The sequence below is a fragment of the Amphiura filiformis genome, chromosome 12 (genome assembly GCF_039555335.1).
Source record: "Amphiura filiformis chromosome 12, Afil_fr2py, whole genome shotgun sequence".
NCBI lineage: Eukaryota > Metazoa > Echinodermata > Ophiuroidea > Amphilepidida > Amphiuridae > Amphiura > Amphiura filiformis.
The window spans coordinates 42297186-42319019 of record NC_092639.1 but is presented as its reverse complement, the minus strand read 5'-3'; the positions used below and the strand labels follow the sequence as shown (position 1 = coordinate 42319019).

The 21834-nt window shown below is 39.0% G+C and overlaps 1 protein-coding gene across 1 annotated transcript in view; it reads right to left on the bottom strand.

Annotated features, from left to right (window-relative positions):
* The window catches only part of LOC140166227 (zinc transporter ZIP12-like), a 46400-nt gene that overhangs the window by 7077 nt on the left and 17489 nt on the right, over window positions 1–21834 (bottom strand). Inside the window, exons 6-12 of the mRNA XM_072189627.1 lie at window positions 20504–20678; window positions 18750–18919; window positions 18211–18390; window positions 17329–17451; window positions 10981–11041; window positions 9159–9311; window positions 7181–7368 (exon numbers count right to left, since the gene is read on the bottom strand). Coding sequence (XP_072045728.1) covers window positions 7181–7368; window positions 9159–9311; window positions 10981–11041; window positions 17329–17451; window positions 18211–18390; window positions 18750–18919; window positions 20504–20678 — 1050 coding nt within the window. The remainder of the gene's footprint in view (window positions 1–7180; window positions 7369–9158; window positions 9312–10980; window positions 11042–17328; window positions 17452–18210; window positions 18391–18749; window positions 18920–20503; window positions 20679–21834) is intronic.

Below are 21834 nucleotides of genomic sequence, written 5' to 3'. Positions count from 1 at the left end.
TTAGGCCCTAACTGGTTAAACATAGGTGAATTTGATGTAGTTTAATAGGTTTACACGTTAAAAATTCAAATTGGAAGAAAAATATTTAGAAAATACTTACTTGAACCTGCATAGGCCTAAGCTAGTAAGCTAGATCCTTCTACTTCTACGCAAGTGCTTGTCAAAGCCTGCTCGGCAACTAGACAACACTTATCTCCTCATCACTCTTCAATGAATACGAGCAGCAATCATATAAACAGTATAATGTACAGCCAAAAAGATATAATATTATCCATAACTTCCAAAAAATATTAATGATATAGCGCTTGTCTCTTTGTGCCATTTGAATTTCAACTGCCACGCACTGATGTATGTGATTCTACGGCGTGCATTGGCTGTACATGTTTACGGCAACGGAGGCCAAAAGTTCACTTCCAACACTGGGCAACAGGGGTTAAGATCAGTTCAAATATGTTATAACGGTTTTGTATAGTCTCATCACCCGTGTGTTGCCTACTCATTTCAAAACAAACATCGTCATGATAATAGCTAGCCTATGTCTGGGTCATCATTTCAACTCTAAAATCGAGATTATAATATTGCTAGTAGGCCTAGGCATGTGCCTATTTATTTTTGGGGAAATCTTTTTGTTTTGCGTTAGTCATTTACACAGGTTATTATTATTATTATGACGTGAGTTTTAACATTGTTCAACACATTATTAGTATAGGCTAGCACTTTCGACCAGGTAATGTACAGAACAGGTATAAAGATGAGCCATTGCCGGGGGGGGGGGGGAGGTGCTATGAATTAATTAATAGGCCTACCCCATTCCAGGCAAATAAATTTTTAACCCAATTTTGCAATTTAAATTATGCAAATAAAGATCGTCCTATACGTATATATAGGCCTATACGGTTCACTGTCGATGGACCAACGTTTTACCGACTACCCATAAAAGACGTCGTTACTCGACCGTAGGTCCGACTTTTTTCCGACTATGCATGAAAGACGCCGGCTGACTGTTGTTGGCCCGACGTCCTTCCAACTATCTGAAGAAGACGTCGTTACATTGCCGTAGGCCCGACGCCGTTCCGTAGAAGCAAGGGCGACTCCGACGTGTTCCCACCATGTCCAACCCATTGCCAACGTAGGCCCGACGTATCGGTGTTTACTGGGATGCACCCCTACCATCTATAAGCAGCAATTTGGGATGCAAATATGATGTGAAATGCAGAGATTATGAATTGATATTGATTGATTTATGCATTCGTCAATTGCAGTCCCGGCTCCTGGGTACCCGGGGCACTACGGGGAAGTCGGCATCAACTCGCTTTCGAAAAATCGAGTAACTGACGTCTTCCCGACGAAGTACCCGCCGAATACCCGGCAATGCGGGGCAATATTTGATGACGAGTTTCCGACGAAGTCTCGGGCCCTATACCCCGGGGAAATTGTGCGTGTCCCCGCCGACCTCCCGACGAAGTCCCCGCCGTACGATGGAAGAACATAATGAAAATTTACAGAAGGCTTATCATTGGGCTTAATTTTCACGATGATCACTTTGTTTGCGACAAAATATTGTAAAAAGTATAGACCCATATTACATTCTGCCACTACCAGAGTTGGAGAGAAATAAACTTCACCAAGCATGGCACCAAATCATCCCGAGCTCCGCGATCGCCTGAGCTGAGTGCCTTCCAGCGGTACGGTATCGGACTATCTTCGCCACAAAATCATCATCATCATCATCATAAATTCATGTTTCTCGCCGAGTCAATTTATGCAAGTCCTGAGTGCCGTGTGTGGGTCTGAGGACACGGCATTTATTCGACTTAATCATCTTACCTTTAGTTCTATATTAAATCTATCATCAAAAATATAAAAGCTGCAATTTATTCCAGAAAGTAATGTCGATAGCCGTTTATAAATGGCCTGCCATCAAAGGCCTTTCCATCTTGTTCTTTGAGGCGATAAAATCCCGGGATGTAATTCAAACATCATGAACATGCATGATTCACGATTTCATATTTTCCTGAAGAGCTGTCAGCTGTTCATTCCTATTCTGATACTTCATAATTTACGGTATTTATTCCAGGTATGTATTTATTCCAGGTATGTGCGTGTGAGAGAGTGATCAAGAAAGACACAAGAAGAGGTGTTGAGAAGATCAAAGTTCCTTCTTTGTTGGAAAATTCCCCATATCAACAAGAATACAAGATCATTCGAAGCATTTCACCAGTTGTCATCATTTTAATTGAAACGCACTTGTTTGTCGCATGCACAAGTCAAACTCTTAGTCAAAACATTCCCACAGAAGTCTCTATCATGCTATGCCGGTGAAATCCCCCCGGGAGGCTTCAGGTGCAAATCAATGGATTTTGTAGAACATCCAGGGTGTATAGGCCACCGTCTAGGGCTTGATTTATATGCCATGCGCTGTACCACATTCCATTCATACCATGTCCGTCCACAAAGATGGGATGGTATACCACAACACGTGTGTGCTTGTCATCATAGATCGATCGGAAGACTAGAGATTGCATGATACAATACAACTTAGGGACGCACCATTAGACTTCAAGGGGGGCTAGGAAGTTTTGAAAAAAAAAACTTTCCCCACTACATGAGCAAAAAAAAAACTTTCCTACCAACACTAAAAAAAAAAAAAAAAAACTTTCCTCACCTAACTGTATAAATGCATGAAAATTTAAAAAAAAAAAAACTTGTCGCCTTTGGCGACGAAAAAAAAAATCTTGCCCTGACCCAAACTTCCTCCACCCCCCCTTGAAGTCTAATGGTGCGTCCCTTACAAGAAAGTTTTGAAGAAAACAAATGATAGTTTGTCCCGGGTAGTTTAGCCTATTTTAAATGTTTTACTATAATTATCATATCCACAAATCTTTCAATAATATAATTAATATTCTTCCCACGAGACCACTAGTTGACATCGAAATCCGAATAATGAACAAGCCAAATGCGTCGATGTCAACATGAAATTTTTTTTATGAATGGGGGAGATTATAAACCCAGGAAACAAGCGAAACAACCCAATACGCGATCTCATTTGATTGCATTTCTCAGGCCCTGGTATTTCCCCGGGGTATTTCTTTGCGGCCCTGTGGATCACATGATCATTAATTATTCATAATTTTAAGGGGCTGTGCAATAATTATGAGCCCGGGCCCGGGGGGGGGGGCAAAGATTTTTTGGCAAGCTGGGGGTGTCATTCAAGCAATTTTAAGCAGGGGTGGGACAAGCAATTTTGGCACGTCATTTGAACCCCCCCTGCTCATAATTAAATAAAAATTAAACAAAATAAAATAAACAAATATTGTCAAAAAAAAAGTTGCTTTTCCCTCACTTCTCGCGAGACATTTCTACATATTTAAGAATTAAGATAATATTCCACCAAAATCGTTGTTATCATCCCAGGAATTTAAATATCTATCGTTGGTATTCTAAATTCATGAAATTATCCTGGCACTAATTATAATATCAAATCAAAACACGTGTATACGGCCCGGGTATACGGCACTTTCCCCTTTCCCACACATCGCACGCACGGTCTAAATATAGATTGGGGGTTGACCTGACCTAGATTTTCTAGCGACCCTGGAAGCAAGCACCTTCACCACTTGCGCGCGGGCCAACTGAAGGGATAAGAATATTGTATTGGTAATTATTTTTCATAATCGAATTGAACTTTCAAAGTTTTGCCTTAACATTTTTCTTTGTTTTAAAATATTCACATGAGAGAAAGAATTAAGGGGAGAGTGAGGTAGTAAAAGTTACACCATACACCAAATGACCCTATTGGGGATAAAATTTCATGAAAAATATTGAAATATATGCGGCATTTGCCAATATTATTATTTTTATTATTATTATTTTTATTATTGATCTATTTGTTAAAAATGATTGATCAACGTACATGTATAATTAAAATATTTTGAGCATAAGTCAAAAAATTCAATTCTGTGTTATGTCTGAACTTGAGTCAAGTTTTTAGAAGGGAATTTTAATCCAACACTTTCATCAGCTTCACGATTTTTCTGTCATTTTCAGTTCAAGCAAATAGGCTAGATTATTTTTCTTTGTAATTTTGCCCTGAAGTAAATATTGATAAAAGTTGATGAACCAACCCGAAATATAATAAAGTGATAGTATAGAGCTGTAATCCCTTACATAATTACGCAATCATCCAGCAAAAAAAGTGGGCATTTGCGAAAGAAGTTTTTTGTTTTTTCCTAATAATAATGTTAGGCCCATTTTCAGAAGAAAAGTAACCTGGTGACGTCTGATTTACTAAAGAAAAAGGTGGTATTTATTATTTAAAGAAAAATACGCATAAATTCAATGAAATATTAATCAAAACGCAAATCGTAGTATTTAAAAACAATTACACGTACACATTAATAATAATTAATATAAAGAAAGGTGAAAAAAAATGTTAATTGATTTAAATTTGCCCGTGTTAAAAATAATCACACACACCACAGATCCTGGAAAGAAATGGGGTTACCATGGTGACCTTGGCTGAAAGCCGACTAGCAACTATTGTTTGAGCGCCACGCCCCTCCCCCCAATAACTAGATCGAGGGGTCACCCAGCGGTTAGTAGAGGTTGTTTACAACTATTTGCGCACTTTCCCACACTATCTGAGGGTCGTGCCTACGTGCATCAGGGGACCCACATGGCCACGTGCTCACTGTGCGGTAGAGCACGCACGGGCATGTCAAAACCCAGGTCAAAATAAATATTATTGCGTGATTCAACCGGGGATTCAACCGGGGATTCTGTATTCTTTCGGAGTTTGTATTTTAAGCTTTTAATATCAGCATTTTCATTTGAAATGAAGTTTGGATCATGGGTTTTGGAATCATATAAAGCAATTAGCTGGAATAAATTGCATCATCAATCACAGAACTCGCTTTTCACCAATTGCACAATTGCATTTTTTCTCGAACCTATAAATAGGTGAATGTTATGACATGGTGTGACATCAAAAATGTTGGGAGTGGACTTTCTTATTGTTTTTAAAATACATCATTTGATGTTCACACCACATTCCAGAGATAACTCTATACGCGGACCGGCAATTGTTGGCCAATTTGAATAATTCAACTAACATGAAATTGGTCATAATCGGCTGAGCGGCAAGAAATGGTGCTCGACATTCACGAGTAAAGATGATAAAATGTTGGTCGGAGCAGCAATTTCAAGGATCTCTGGTTCGTCAACTCATAAAGGATTAACAAGTCGTGGCAGGATCCTCTGTGCCAGGAATCAGGATGATCTTTTCGGGAAAAGCCTTCCGATTCATCTCTTGCCAAGGCGCATATCGGGGTTGTTCAAAGGCAGCTGCCGCATGCCGGGCTGGGGCATTGAAGACCCAAGGGTGCGTACGGCTTCTCAGTCCTGGGGGCTTCGGCGCACTTGACTATGGATCACTTGGCTATGGATCATTGGATGTATAATCTACGTGCACTTTTAGTTCTGAAACGAAAAGGAAATACATGTAGAACAAGTATTGTGAGATCGTAAATATGTGTTTGTCTCAAGGTAAGAACAAACAAGAACAGCTTGAAAACCTGGCCCGAGGAAAACTGGGTATCAAACATGTCGGCGAAATAATATTGAAAACATAAAATAATTTTGACTGCAAATGTATGTACGTACACTGATGTAACGAATGTTGAATTATATCGGCCGTCTTCTATGTATCGGTCTGTAAAATTTGTGATGGCAAGACGATTATTTATGTTTTGGGTGAATAATTTGCTATTCATGTGTGGGGTAATTTGATGCACAAACCGATGACTCGGAGACCAGCGTATCACGGGCTGACTTTGCGCTCGTAAGTGCGGGCAAAAATGTCAGGTTCCCGGTTGGGTTCTTGCCAATTTATCGCGGGAGAAGTTTTAAAGTTAATAAATAGCGCTCGTACAAACACAGGTTTGAGCATAAAGCGGGATTTTTCTTAAAATTTGCTGTTTTATTTCCATTTTGTACATGTTTAAAAACAGCCTGGTTTTTTTTTATTTTTTTTATTAATTTTGTAAATTAATTGCGCATCGTCGATGTTTTAACTTTTGCCGTTCTTCTAAACATGGAAATAGTATAGCAGGCATATAGATAATTTGAAGATAATGTTCACCTTCCAAGCTAACATCAAGAGCTCTGCTCAGTGCTTCATGTCATGATGTGTCAATCAATAAAGATGAAGGAGTAGTTGAACTACTTCAAGTGATGAATGCGAATCATTTATAGCCTATCGATTGAAGTGAATAGGATTAAGCCGTGCAAAACTCATGCGCGGTTTTGCGCGGTACAGTCAGTAGAGAATGCTACATGTACATGTAGTCACATGAAGAGGTTCATCAGAGATGACCGTGCAACTACCGCGCAAAACATCAACCCGCGAATACCGCGCGTGGGTTTTGCACGGCCCGTGCCCGGTGGATTCCAGCCAGTACTGTATATTAAAAGGACAAGTTCATTAAAATAAAAGAATAAAGCGAACTTTTTCGCAAGTTTCCATCTTCACGAATCACGGCACTATTTTCAGCAGCACATTGCCTACATAGAATGGTGTATGGTCGTCGGTCGCGACGTTTATAAAAAAAAAATCATTTATACCACAGCAACGAAATTTTTTGCCGATTCACGAGTCTCTGCCGAAGTACCCGACAAGTTCCCGGCCCCCACCCCGGCTCCTCCGACTCCACGACGAGTACTGCGAAATCTTCCCGGCTAAGCGGGCGGAAATTGCTGACGAGTTCCCGCCATGTCCCGGCTAGGTCCCGTAGTGCCCGGGTACCCAGGAGCCGGGACTGCAATTGACGAATGCATTACTGTGATGGTGATTGATCAATTGAGATTAATTTATTGTGAATTGTTATTGTTTGAATTTTTGATTATTGATCGATCAGTTGATTACTTGATTGTGACTGGTTGATGGGTTGAGCATCAACAGAAATATAGGTAAGCTGCACCCAGAATCACCTCCCTGAGTCTCATACAGAACAAAATCAGTTTATTTTCCACAGGAATTCAAGTTAGCTCAGTTAATACATCAAGAGAACATACAAGGATTGCACATAGGCTTGAACTTACATCACAACAGTAATGCATTAATGAGCTAACTTGATTGCTTAAAGCTAGTAAGTATGAACCAGCCATATGATGATTGTCTTACCATATCAACTAATGCTACATATAGAAACATCCCTGCAGCTGCAGCAAAGATCCATTCTCTAGCTGCAGCATTTGATGACACCAATATGCCTACAATAAGGCCTAAAAATGCGGACAAAGCTGAGCCAAAGTTGAGCAATAGTGCCATCTTGTAGCTGAGTCCAGAATTAAGGAGTACTGCAAAATCACCTGAAATGGATGAATTGAATGCATAAATGTTAGGCATATCAGGGGCAATCAAACTTAATTTGTGATCTGGTCCATGGAGGCCAAAGGCAGCAAATTTGAAATTGAGATAAAGGCAAAAATATGGAGTAAAAAACAAAATACGTTTAAGAAAATACACATCACAAAACTACTTCAGAACCATGTATGCTGGACCTTTGGTATTTTCAGTATATGAAAGCCTAATGTTTGTATAAGGTAATAATTATCAAGTACACGTCCTCCTTTGACCTCCATGGACCATATTGTGTCACATTTAATGATCTATGGGTGGTTCAATGCCTGCCCATAAATAGGTGCGGTACTTCTTGTCAATTTAACTTTTAACTGTTTCAATTGTTTTTAATTTCTCGATGCTAGGTACATTGACACATACACAAAAGGAATACATTCATTCTTCGTTATTAGCTGCTTGGAACGCACAAATAAATGTACCGCAACAACATTTCCCCTTTAGCAGTATTGGGTGCAAATGTCTCTTATGTAATACACATAGGCTTAGGAACCAGGGGGCTTGATAATTTTGGTGCGGGGCTGGAATACCTTTCAGCCCCCCCCCCCCAATAATCCTAGGTGAACTTTAAATAGAGAGAAAAGGGGTCTTTGTGACCTATATTTTGCAACATTTTCTGACTGCAAGGGGGAACACCCCCCTCGTGCAACCCCAGTCTAGCCCCACAAAAATTTTTCCAAGTTTCAGCCCCCCAATGTTGAAATCTTCCTAAGCCTATGATACATGTACAAACTTTCAATACAGAAGAAATTTAAAGATATGTGACCCGATCGACTGCCTTACACCCCCCATTTTTCTCGTTGCTGATGAGTTTTTGGTATCATATAACAGAGCAGATGTTTTGTCATAATTACCATCCTAAAATTTCAAGTTGTAAATCAATGAATTTTCCAAGAAATCATGAAAAAAAAACCAGCAATTTGTGGTTACCACATTAATAAAATGTCACAGGCCCCATGGAATGGTGGGTAACACCAGGAATTCCACTTCGATGAAATTGGGAGTGCACAAACGGCACACCATAAGCTCATCATACTAGTCATTCACATATTTACGCTGAAAAGGTTGTGTTTTCACATAGATGCATTAAGGGGACAATATTTGACATTGTACCTAAGTTTGAAAACAACTTGAATCCATATCCTCAGCCAATAGGGTTACCCCCCCCTTTAAACCACAAGAACGTAAGCCAGTGCATGCAGAAATGGTTAACTTTAATTCTTTGTGCTTGTGTAATGTGCTCAGAAAATCAAGCAGAAAATCAACTTATTGTATTATTTAACTATATTATGAATGAGCAGACTATTGAGAATAAACCATTTATATTAAAATAATGCAAAAGATTATTCGAATGAAGTATCAATATCAATATATCATCAAATTATACCAGAGAAAAATTAAGGCATTGCAACTGATTTTGATCAGAGCCTAAAATTCATTAAGAATTCAGACACGTGAGTGCCGTATGCTTGTTTTAAATCAGAAGTAGATTGTTTTGGAATACCATTCTTCAATTAGTTTCCACACAATAATTCAGAAGTTATTTTGTAATGCCAAAATCAATTTCCTGTCCAAACCCTTCCCCCATCAGTATCTCGTTATTTTGGTCCATTTTTCTTGACAGTTGTTACAAGCTATTGAACAAAATATCAAGATCTACTTGGGCCTAAAAGATGACCTTTGACCTAGTAGATTACCAAAACAAGCTATGTAACCCACGCTACCACATCCATATAATTACCTAATTCATGTGGTAGTTCATGACAAAACACGGCAATGCTTGTTGATATACCATTTCCAATTCCCGAAGAGAATGCGGCTCCTATGGCTAAACCATCACCAAAATTATGCAGGGTATCACCAAGAACAATCATGATTGGTAACGCTCCAGCACCTGAGGAGTGAACATACAAGAAATAAATAACTAAAAATTACTTTAAAAAGTAAAGGCGATGCTCATTTCAATATATATGAGACCTTGGGTGCACTATATACTAACATTTAAAAACACTAGACATGTACAAGCACAGACTGTACATTGTCCAAACATCAGTATGACACTATGCAAGTAAATGAGGCTGAGTGAGGGAAAGGGTAAACTGATATATATATTCATTTGAGAGCCCCCCCAAATTAGAATATATTGATTTTCTTCAAAGTAGACTACACAAAGTGTGTGAGTAGATCACTTCAGGTTCGGTTTCTATCTCAGCAACACGTTCTATTCTGTTGCGCAGTTGTATTTCTTATTCTTGTTTTAAAAAGTGCATGTCAAATTTGTTTCTTCATCAGAAGCATGAATGTTTCAGCAGCATTAATAAAATTTAATGCAATTTGTGCCGGTTTCAGTGTTTGTCTCTCAACAAAGATGGGGGCAAGTTCAAACTTCCACGAGTCAATGAGACTGTGATCAAGTCTAAGGTCAAGTAGGTCACGACCTGATGATCATCATCAGTCTCAGTCTCTCACTGAAAACAGATGGAGTAACCATCTGAAAATGCTGAGAGACAAGGAATCAGGGGTCCTGCTAGGTCCAAATATTATCATAATCTGCTAAATTTGAAAACTATGGGGTCCCAACAATTTCTTTTGGTCTTTGGACACAAATTCTGACACGATTATTACATTACATTTTAGTCTGAAATGATGGGTCCAGGTGGGACCCATAATTTTCAAAATATGGAATCCCTCATGATTTGACTTTGCTAAAAGACCACACAATTCTGTGCAGCAGGAACCCTTGTAGGAACAACTTTTTTGTGTTTATATCAAAAGTTTAAAATTTAATCAGTGATGTCATTTGGTCACTTTTTATTACATTGTTAACAAGCTCTAATACCTATTTTCAAACATCTATCCATTTTTTCTATAAATTATGAGGAAGTAGACCATGATGAAATTGGAAATGTTTATAAACTAATTTTGCCCTTGACTTGCGCAAAGTGAGAACTTTCAATTTCAATGATATGGGGAAGAGCTAGTATTTTTATTGGGAAATAATTCACCTTCAGCTTTCACAACAAATGCTTCATAGCTTTTCACTAATATTTCACTTTTGTGTAGAGTTATCAGCCTGTATCGTGCATAGGCTTCCTGTAACAGTTTTCAGATATTTTCTCAATATATCAAGAGCTATCTTATGAACCACTGAACCAATACCAGGCTTGTTTGTGCTCATTTATATGCATTTTTCGTGCCGATTCCAAATATGGCCATGAATTTTAAAAAAGAAAAGTGAAACTTGTCGTCTGCAGTTGACACCAAAGTGGAGAGAGTTAAAACCATGGACGAAAAAGATAACAGACCGTGTACAAGCAGTCAAAGTTTCAGCATCTCTCGATAATGAAATGCTACAGGCAAAACTGCTACGCACTTACCACATATTTTTACAGTCTATCTCGTAATCACAAGGGTACGCAATGCTTTATCTTTATGGTGTAATTGTTAGACATGGCACAATCAAACAATTGGCCCTCATAAATATGCGAGAATTCACAGCATGCAATGCATGGTCTGTAGTAGTCTGTGGTTATAACATTGTGTGTATGGAATGAGAAACTTACCCAAACAACCATGTTTATGTTGGTGTGTGGTAACTTCATCATCTTCTATATCTGCTTTTGCCTAAAAAACATGTTAAAAACATAGATAGTTAGAGATTAGTGACATACATGTCAACAATAGAGATAGGCGACACAAATAAAGTGAGCGGATAATTATGCACAATCTATAGGCTATTCCAGTTGAAATCCATACACCCATTGTGCATATGGAAGATATGGCCTTATCTTCCATACAGGGAGTGTGACTGACCAAATGGATTTGAAATGTAATAGCCTATTCCAGTTTGCCTATTTAAAGGATGGTCTGATTCCATCACATCGCTTGACCCATACTCCACACCTAGTAATTCAATCCATTTTTATACAAATTAAAGCAATAATGTGTGATTTGCATAAAGAATAGATTCTTATTTAAATGTTTGTTTTCACTGATCACATTATCCCCTTTTAATTTCGAGCCAAACAAATGAGGTATAACGAAGAAAATTGCGATTCATTCCAACGCCTACAATGCGTGTACTATGCTCGCCGATCGTATTACATATAACTGCGTCGAGCATCGCGCTCGACGTGTGTGCATACAAGCTGACATCCACGGCACATGTTAGCAAGTACTCGATCGTTGAACTCTGAATAAAACCGGGTCGAATACAAAAAGTTAAATTTTACTGTTATTAAAGCACTTCAGGCTTAGTCTGTTACGTGGTATTTTAGTATACCACTGGGCATTATAATTATGCAAAAAGTAGAAACCCAAGTAAAATTGAGGGCGTCGCTGTGAAGCAAATCACACATTATGGCTTTAAGCCAAAACTGTGCATTTGTGTAGGTCTCACAGAATACTATGTGAAGAAGACACTTTGGCTTACAAACTCCCCGGGCACTATCCAAACGAAATATCTTTCAGCCCTAACATTTCACAGGGTCAATGAGAAAAAATATAGGCTTCATTTTACTGATACCAAAATCGCTATTTTGTGGGAGGAAAGGTGGGGATGAGATAGTTGATCGCACCATCATCTAACAGGCAACAGCATGCTGAAACAAACAGCTAAAGTGAGTCTCGTCTCAAGTTGAGTGGAACGCTATGTTGGATTTCACAGAATTCACGAATCGGTGCTTTATGTGGTTGCGTCACCAGTGTACGGATAAATCACCTATCTACACATGTGTACACGCACTGCAGGATTAGGTTAGCACACAAAATCCAACATGGTGTTTTACTCTCAACTGGAGATGAGATACACTAAAGAGAGTCAGAAAAATAAGTGTTCGTCAGGACTGTTTGACAAGTACCCTGGCAAGCTTCGATGACCTATGTGATATGCGCATTACACACATTAAAACAAGCAAACAATTAAATAAAACAAACTACATCTAAACAACAAACTATTTAAATATTCACTCATGCAGTGAATAAAACCAGAGGACAATGCTTAAGTAAATTATGTAATAGGTCATTAAAACAAATGAATGTGGTGACCTTTAAGCATGGCAACAATTTTCCAAAATAATGTAAAGATGAGGTGATTTAAAACTAACATAAACAAATAGACGAGTACAAATAGAACAGGTGGGCTGATGGTAATGCCACCTGTACCTACAACGTTTTATCCTATAGTAAGAATAGCAAAGCAAGCAAAGATGTAAGGAAGCATGCACAAGTAGGTTAAGGGGTACTACTACACCCCTGCCCAATTTTGGGCCTATTTTTGCATTTTTCTCAAAAATTATAGCACATTGGGGACAAGTAATCTATCTATCTTGCGGACGCATCCGAGAAAGAGTTTACAATTCTTTTCCAGGAATCTCTATCAGCCATCAGATTTGGGAGGTCATTAATTTCTTGATTGACGTCCCTTGCCACACAGTCGATGTAGTTGAATGGTCTTCTTCCTCTACATGTTCGTGGAAGCCTCATACAGATGACATCTGAAATTATTTGGTCTTTTGCACGGTAGCAGTGGCCTGCAAATCTGGCTCGCCGTTGAGCAACGATGGAGGACACCTGTGGAACACCATCATAGATCTCTGCTTTGGTTTTATGTTCACGCCAGGATATATTTCGAACCCTCATCAACAGCCGGGTGTAGGTACCATCAAGACGGTCCTGAAGATCTTTCTTCATTGTCCAGGTCTTACTTCCATATAAGAGGATACTCTCTATGCAGGCTCTAAAGAAGGCAAGCTTGGTATTTCTTGATATGTTGGACTGCCAGATGGTGTGCAGCTTGTTGCAAGCTTTCCATGCTTGAGCTTTGCGAGTCAGAAAGTCTTTCTTGCTGTCGGCAACAAATGAACCAAGATATTTAAAGTCCGACACCTCCTTGAGTTGTGTGCCATCCCGAGAAAGGATTGGAGTTGGGTTCTTATCTCCATTAATACATATATATTCTGTCTTCTTGGAATTGAGAAAGAGGCCAACTTTGGCGGAAGCATCTTCTAAAGATGACAGAAGATCTTGGGCATCTTGTGATAACGTAGCTGTTAAAGCTATGTCGTCTGCGTAGTCAAGATCGGTTAGATACTTGTTCTTCTCCCTGCTCGTCTTATTGGGCATGATGTCAATCCCTTTGGACCTGTCAGTGTCTATCGACTGTCTGAGGAGATAGTCTACCACTATCACAAAAGGTAAGGGGCCAAAGTGTCACCCTGCAGGATTCCAGCAGTAGAGAGAAACTCTTCAGTTGGTCCATCACCTGTTTGTACAAAACTTGAAGGATTATCATACATTATTGCAATAGCATTCACAATCTCCTGAGGGATCCCATAATTACGAAGAATATGCAGCATGGCCTTCCGGTTAAAACTGTCGAAAGCTTTTGAGAAGTCAACAAACACAATATATGCCTGCTTGTTTGAGATTTTAAGCTCTTCTATTATCCTTCTAAGGGCTAGAATCTGTGGTGTGGTTGATCTACCCTTGCGAAAACCATTTTGGTTACGTCTGAGAATAGGATCTAGATGAGGAGAAATCCTGTTGAGCAGCATAGTGTTATACAGCTTGGCAGCAAGTGCTGACAGTGTGATACCTCTATAATTTGATGGTTGTGAAGGATCCCCTTTCTTCGGGAGAGGTATAATTGTGGATCTTGACAAGGCTTTTGGCTTATTTCCCTTCATAGTTTCATTACAGAAATCAAGCAGTTGCTGATGGAAGAGTGGGTTTTTCCAAACAATGGCTGGTATGTTGTCAGGACCAAGTGTTTTTGACTTGTTGAGCTTGCTCAGACCTTTTTGCAGTTCCTCCATAGTAAATGGACCAGTGTGTATTGGGAGATCGTCAGAGACGTTGCTGTTAAAGAATGTATCTTCAAGGTTTACGTCTTGCTCTGGTTTCCCTACTAAGTTGGAAAAGTGTAGAAACCAGTTGTGCCCTTCATAGCAGACAATATTTGTATACTGTCTGATCTTTAAAATAAATTTGGGGCCGTAACAATCTCCCGGAGGAGTTCCCAAGAAGCTGCATGTTTATATTCATGATGGAGGTTGTCAAGTTCCTCTGTCTTCTTTTGAATAGAGGACTCCAGAGTTTCTGTGTAGGCTTTATCAAGAGTAACTTTGGCCGATTCGAGGAGCTTTTGTGAGGCTCGGGTGGATCTAGCATTGTGTTTCATAGATGCACTCTTTAAGATATCTCTTGCCTCAGTGACTTTATCTGATGCAGCAATGTTGTAGGACTGCTATATATGTATATTATAGGGGCAAGGACTACAACTACTGCACTAGAAATTTTATTTCAGCACAAGCAACAGTTGTGGAGTTACAGTCAAAAATGAGGGAAAACCAATATTTGATCAATAAATCAATAACTACTTGCTTTGAGTTGCTTACTTGCCACCAATGTGCTATAATTTTTTAGAAAAATGCAAAAATAGGCACAAAATTGGCCAGGGGTGTAGTACCCCCTTAAGAGTGTGCAGTAGGATAAAGGGAAAAGGAAGAAGAGCAAAGCAGGAGGTTAAAGTTGCGCATCTATAGTCTATTCTACCACCAAGGACAGAAGAATCTCTGAAGTGGGACATTTTAGGACTAGTCGGAGACAAAGCATGCAGAAGAGGGCATTGAAGAACTGGAAGGAGCGTGACTTCATAATCATGGAAAACGAGAGGATGAAAGGAATACGAAACACAAATTCATGATCCATCTGAGACGACTTAACAGCATATAGAGGCGCTACTTGGGCAAGGGATCGATGCACAAGACAGACAAAAATGGAGGACTCTTGAAGATGGGCCTCAAACAACAGAAGATAAATCAATCCTAGGTGAAGTGAGGTAAATAGTACCTGTGGTATTATTGCTGCAACTTCCTATAACAAAGAGAGTGGATGCCAAGAACATGGTTAGATTATATTTATTGCTTTTATTAAAGGGGCATCAATTCACAGATCATGTGGTATGGCTGGTCCAGTATGAATGTACAATTTTTTTCTCATTTTGACTTGATTTGTTACGGCCCCAAATTTATTTTAAAGATCAGACAGTATACAAATATTGTCTGCTATGAAGGGCACAGTTAAAATTATAGGCCCGAGTGATGTCAAAACCATGACTATGCCTGAAGCGAAGCTGAGGGCATAGTCATGGTTATGATGGTTTTGACATCACCGAGAGCCTATAATTTTAAACTGTACCCCGAATATTAAGCAGTCAATATTTGTTTTATATACCGAATAATATAGATTCTTCGGATTTGATTGGTTAAAAGATTTCCTGAACTGACAAGGCCTACAAGCTTTTAACTGCATAGGTCATTTTATCACAAGTTTGACATGTAATAGATTGTCAATAAATCACTGCGCTATGCGGTGAAAGGTCGTCTGCAAGGAGAGGTCAAATTCATCGCAAACTGTGACCACTAGTCTCTTTTACAACACTCAAAATCAATGCCAGCCGTATAGTGGGTGCGTAATGTATACGAGCGATCTGTGTATTCAGGGTTGCGAATAATTTAATGACTGCACTTTTAACCAATCAGATGAGAGGAATCTATATGAGGTATATAATACGTAATATACTTATAGTACATATGGCTTCCTCAAGACAAGTATTCGCATATGTTATACACACACAATCAAAGGCAAAGGTGAATCTGTAGAGCGCAGTACCTTCCGATCTACAGATAAACCGCCTTTGATTGGACGGTACTGTTTCAAGGAAGCGACTATAGCTCTATTTGAACATCGATGCCCCTGGATTAGGAAGAGGAGGTAGTATGACATGATAATACTGTAAATTTGTTGCATGTATTGCTGATAGTTTCCACCAAGATTAATGGAAATTAGTGGTTGTGCTGGATTTATTAGGTGCACTGTGGTGCAGGTATATTTTTGTTAGGGAAAAATGGAAAAGGTTTTTTTTGGGGGGGTGGGAAAATGTTTTTGGGAGGGGAGCTAGGAAGAGCCTTTTGCTACACACCCACCCACTTACCCAAATCCAGTACTTAAAATGTCCAACATATGTTGAAGGAAAGTGACCCAAAAGATTTGGAAAATGGAATTCTGAGGCCCCTAACATAAAATGTTGTCCGTTTTCAAGCATTCATGCAAAAAGAACACGTAAATGTTTCTTGTCAATGTGACTAATTACTGACATATATATATAGCATTATACTGGTAGTCTACAATATTTTATTAATGATAATCATGCAATAAATTGATATCTAATAAAAGATTGCTATTTTTCTCATTAACATGTGAATAGGAGTGTCCAAATTGATGTATTTCCCAAGATATCATCAAAAACCTGTAAACTTACAGTTTTTTGATGATTTCGTCAGAAATATACTGATTTGGAACACCTAATTTCAATTTGTTAATGAGAAAAATATGCACTTTCACCTCATACCAAAATCTGCATTTTGATGGGTTAAAGTGGGGGATGAGGCTGTCAATTGGGTCACCCACATTTAAAATGTGCCTAAAAGTGAAATATCTCTTCCTCTGGTACCACCACTGATGAAAACCCAACAATCTTTAGGGGCTGTGCAACAAGCCCTGCATGATGGGAGGGTAAAATTGGGGAGGCAAGATATTTTTGGTGAGCCAAAAGGAGGGGGTATAAAGCAATTTTTGGCAAGCCGAGAGGGAGGGGCAAGCAAGGCTTATGAAAACAGTATGGAAATGCTTTAATATTCAAATTTTCCTGCTTGCTGTGCTCGCAACATTAAACTAGACCTTTTTTGCAAATTGGGATCCCAAAAATTTGGCATCTGCTAGGGTGGATTTTTGGCAGGCCGAGAGGGGGGCAAGCAATTTATGGCTGGCCGTTGGGAAATTTTACCTCCCCCGAGGCTCATAATTATTGCACAGCCCCTTACAATCCATTATTATTTCAATTAACTTACCAATTCCTGAGTAGAGGTAGAGGCGGTGGGAGAGCCTCCAAAATTACCATGTGCTCCTTTCTCATGTTGTACGTCTTTTAGTCTCAGAGTATTATGCTCCATATGCGCGTGTGTATGAGCTCCCTATAACAAACCATTTAGTAGTATTTGTACAATTTAATTACATGGTAAAATAATAAATTTTATATAATTCATACAAAGTTTCTTGTCATTTGATTGGCCAATTACTATAATCATTTCTGCTATTTTTAGTGGCCAGCTGCAAAAGGACTATATTGCCCTTCGTGCGAGTGCAAGTCATTTTTCCATTGCACTGACGCGGAGCTACCATAGAAACGCTGACAGACGCGCGAGGGCATAGCGCAAGGTTTCCACCTCGACTCGGCAATTATAGGTGCGGGTGTTGCTTCTAAAATAAATATACATTGAATAGATATTTTTAAATTTATTTTGTTTTCCTGGTGATTTATAAAATTAAGGGGAGGAAAGGGAACTTATATGAATTATATAAAACAAATATTGAATGTTTTATTCATTCCATTCTGTGAAATATGGACTGTTCCATTCAACTCGGCAAAGCCTCGTTGAATGGAACAGTCCATATTTCACCTCATGGAAATTCTTACCATTGAACTCATAAACATTCAATATTTGTATACCAAATTACATTGGAGCATTTGGGAAAGGGTTGAAGACAACAACAACAAAGCTGCTTTTATAGAGTGCTGTTACATGACCAAACACAGCCAATAAAATGCGTACTGACGTCATTGCCACATCAGGGTGAAAAATGATACATATCACTACCGCCCAACCCTGGTTATATCAACATCCCTGCAATTTAGAGTTCAGAAACAATGACATCAAAGTACATCAACTCACCCCGCACATTTCAACCATAGATTCAAACAAAAAGAACACATATATAGCCAAATATGCTACAAGGCACTTCCATACGTAGGCCAACTCTCCTGACAGTGGTCCATGATCTTCTTCTTCATGTGCGTGATCTGTATGACCGTTGGTTTCTCCTCCTCCATCATGAGCATGCAACCCAACTGCCTGTGGTCAGGGGAAGAACAGTACAAGATGCATCTTATGTTTTTGACCAGACTGGCTGTTTTTCCCTAATAAATGATCGCCAATTATTCTGCTGCTTGGGGTGATGGATTCACCATATATGCCCAGCTACCACTTTCATTGTTAACAAATTGTTAATGCCAATATCGCTAAAGTTTTAGGCTTCAGTTAGGTGAAATTGGGGCTTTTTTTTTTTTTAATCAGAAAAATTACCCATTTTATACCAAAATTGTCCTAGAAAAGGTCAATTGTCTTTTTTTCTTATTTACTTTCTGTTTCAGCAAACATCCACCTCTGATGAAGTGCTCACAACCCACATGAAGCCCTGGCATAAAGCATACCTGTGGAATAAGATGCAAAATTGCATCACCAGAGAGCGTCGCTACAGCGAGGGCCATCAACATCTGAATCACTTTCTCGTACAGATTACTGTTCAAGCATGGTAATACAGCTATACCAGCAAAGGCACACAGGCTTATCAGGAAAACAGACAGGAAACCATAGCCCCACACTGAAAGAATAATATGTACAGGAAAAATAATAAAGAACAATACAAAATTATACATAATCCCGCTATACCCCTGTCCGCTTGCATGTTCATCACCCTCTAAAAGGTAATTCTTGCAAGGTGAAAGTGATTTTTGAATAGTCCTATCAGGTTCAGTTCACCTCGTGTATTTCGATCATTTTAATCAAGCAGTATTTACAAACCCCAAATCAACATTCAAATGAAATAAAAAGCATTTGATAGCTAAGATTGTACATTTCTAATTTCTAAATTATTTAAAAACCTCAAAATGCAATTTTTACCTCCATTTCTTGTTTTTTCACCTTGCAAGCTTTACCTTGCAATGTTGGAAAATATTGCCACTATAAAGTGGTATAGTGAAAGCTTCCCCACCCAATACACACTAGAATGCACCGTTGGTATTATCTAGGTGCTCCACAGGCCAGATCCGACCTGCCGACCAATTGTGGTTGGCACCTAACAGCTGTGAAATGTACAGTAAACATTAATAAACCAAGAACGCTGTGCTATAATAACAAAAGAATTAACCCAGAACATACCCCTCAGCAAGCATATAGGGGAATAACCCAATTAAAGCTAATTACAGCCTGAGACCCAGTTAGGCCTTCATGTTGTCATCATAATATTGACATTATATCACTATAGTGCTTTCACCTTACCCCGTCAGTGTGGTGAAATTCAGTGGTCGTAGCATGTATGACTGAATCAAAGCACTGGGATACAGACACTTGCGTTTTAAAGCGGTGTGTTGATATGCATGCAAAACAACAACTTGTACACGGTTTAAATCACAGACTCAAGGCAAATAAACTATAAGAATATGACACGAATATAAAGTGCAGCTAGACATCCCTCTCCCCTCACACCTGTTGACACCTCACCTACTATGTGCTTGCGATCCTTTTGGCTTGATGTCTCTTCACAAGCTCATCATCTTCATGTTGCAAGACATTCTGACATACCCTAAGACAACCCTAGACATATCCTCACACCACCCTACCCTGTCCTTGTGATAATTTGTTTAGCACATACTTTTTCATTTACATGCTCACCAACATCATTTTGGCATATACCGCTTGAAATCTAACTAACAAATTAGTGTGAATGGAGTCACTAGACCCCCTCCCCCAGACACACACACTCTCAGTCAGTAAATTAACCTACCCTATCATTGTGACAAACGCATGCATTTCTTCATTAGCATGCAGCTAGGCACACCCCCCCCCCCCCTTGATATACCCCTTAATAAGCAAACCTATCCTGACCATGCTTGTGGCATCTCTTCATAATACCATATGCTCATCATCATCATATTGTCACACACTAGTTGTAATTTGATGAATTAATGCTGGGCACCCCCAGATATACCCCTAGACAAACCCCTAAGCAAACTAGTCCTTGTGACCATGCTTTTGGCATCTATTCCATGCTCATCGATCATCGTCAAGATGTCACACACCACCACTTGTAATTTAGTGCTAGGCAATGGGCCTCTTCTCTTCCCTTCTCCCCTCCCCCTCCACCACCCTGAGGTGTACCCCTAGACAAACCCCTAAGCAAACTTACCCTCTCCTTGTGACAATGCTTGTGATTCATTACCATGCTCATCCTCATCATGCTGACACACACCGCTTGTAATCTGATGAATGAGAGCTGGACACAGCTCCTGGAAGGCATGCTCATCAATACCTGCTTCATGATCTATCCCATATATGTCTAGTAACTGCTCCCCATTGAAGCACTATTGAATTGTGAAGGAAAGAAAGCATGGATTCATTTCACAGGATGCAAAACCCTGATTGAGTAAATGGGTATTTTGTGGTTTTAGTAGGGATGTAGCTACAGTGGGCGGTGGTGGGCGGCATCGCAGAGCCCACCACTCAGATTCAATTTTAGGAGCCCACCACTCACAGGCCAAAATTGCTCAATTTTATTAAATAAGTCAAGAATTTGATCCATTAAGCAAAACATTGCCAGATATGCAACATTTACATCAAATGCCACCCAGCACTAAACATTCTAGCTACAACCCTGGATTTTAGCATCATCTTTTTATGGCATGGTTCAATGCCAATGAAATAAGCTTATTTGCACAATTTTGGTTGATTCAAGTTTCAAGTTAATTTGATTTCATCTTGTACATGTAGTTAAATTACAAGAAATATTACAATATTAAAAACGCTTACAAGAATTCATATATGGGAGGTAACCTTAAGATGGTACTAAACCCCCCTGATCAATTTTGTGAATAATTTTGCATTTTCTCAAAAAATAAAAACACTGGTAAAATAGTTATGTATATTATAGGGTCAAGGAATCCAATTACTTCACTGAAATGTCAGTGAAGTGGAGTGGTTCATTATATATATGTTAAGTCACACATTTATCAAGGGGTGTAGTACCACCTTAAGCATTACCTCTAAAAATAGTAAAATAATATTGCACATATTTAAAAATCAGCAGCTGCACCCACCATGATGATTATTAAAATACAACAGTTTATATAATGTGAATTTGTAAGTTACAGATACTGTAACCGCATAGTTATAATTCACAAGCACACCTTCGGTTATTATAATAAGCCCACCCCTATTTTCCAAAACGTTCTGGAAAGGATGCACTTGGCTATAAGCCCAGTAGTACACTTAATCATGGTTTTCATGGAAGAAAGGCCCAACTCCATGGAGTTGGGACCTTCTTCCACAAATATTGGGTTAAAGAGGAATTTTGTTCATCCATGAAATCTGCTTTTCACTACAATAATTTTTTTCTCTAACATATTACATGCTTCTACTTCTGCTTACAGAACTGGCACTTGCAGTATATTAGTGGAAGAAGGGCCCAACTCCATCTTGTATTAAGACCTAGCTGTACCATGGAAATACATAATTATACAT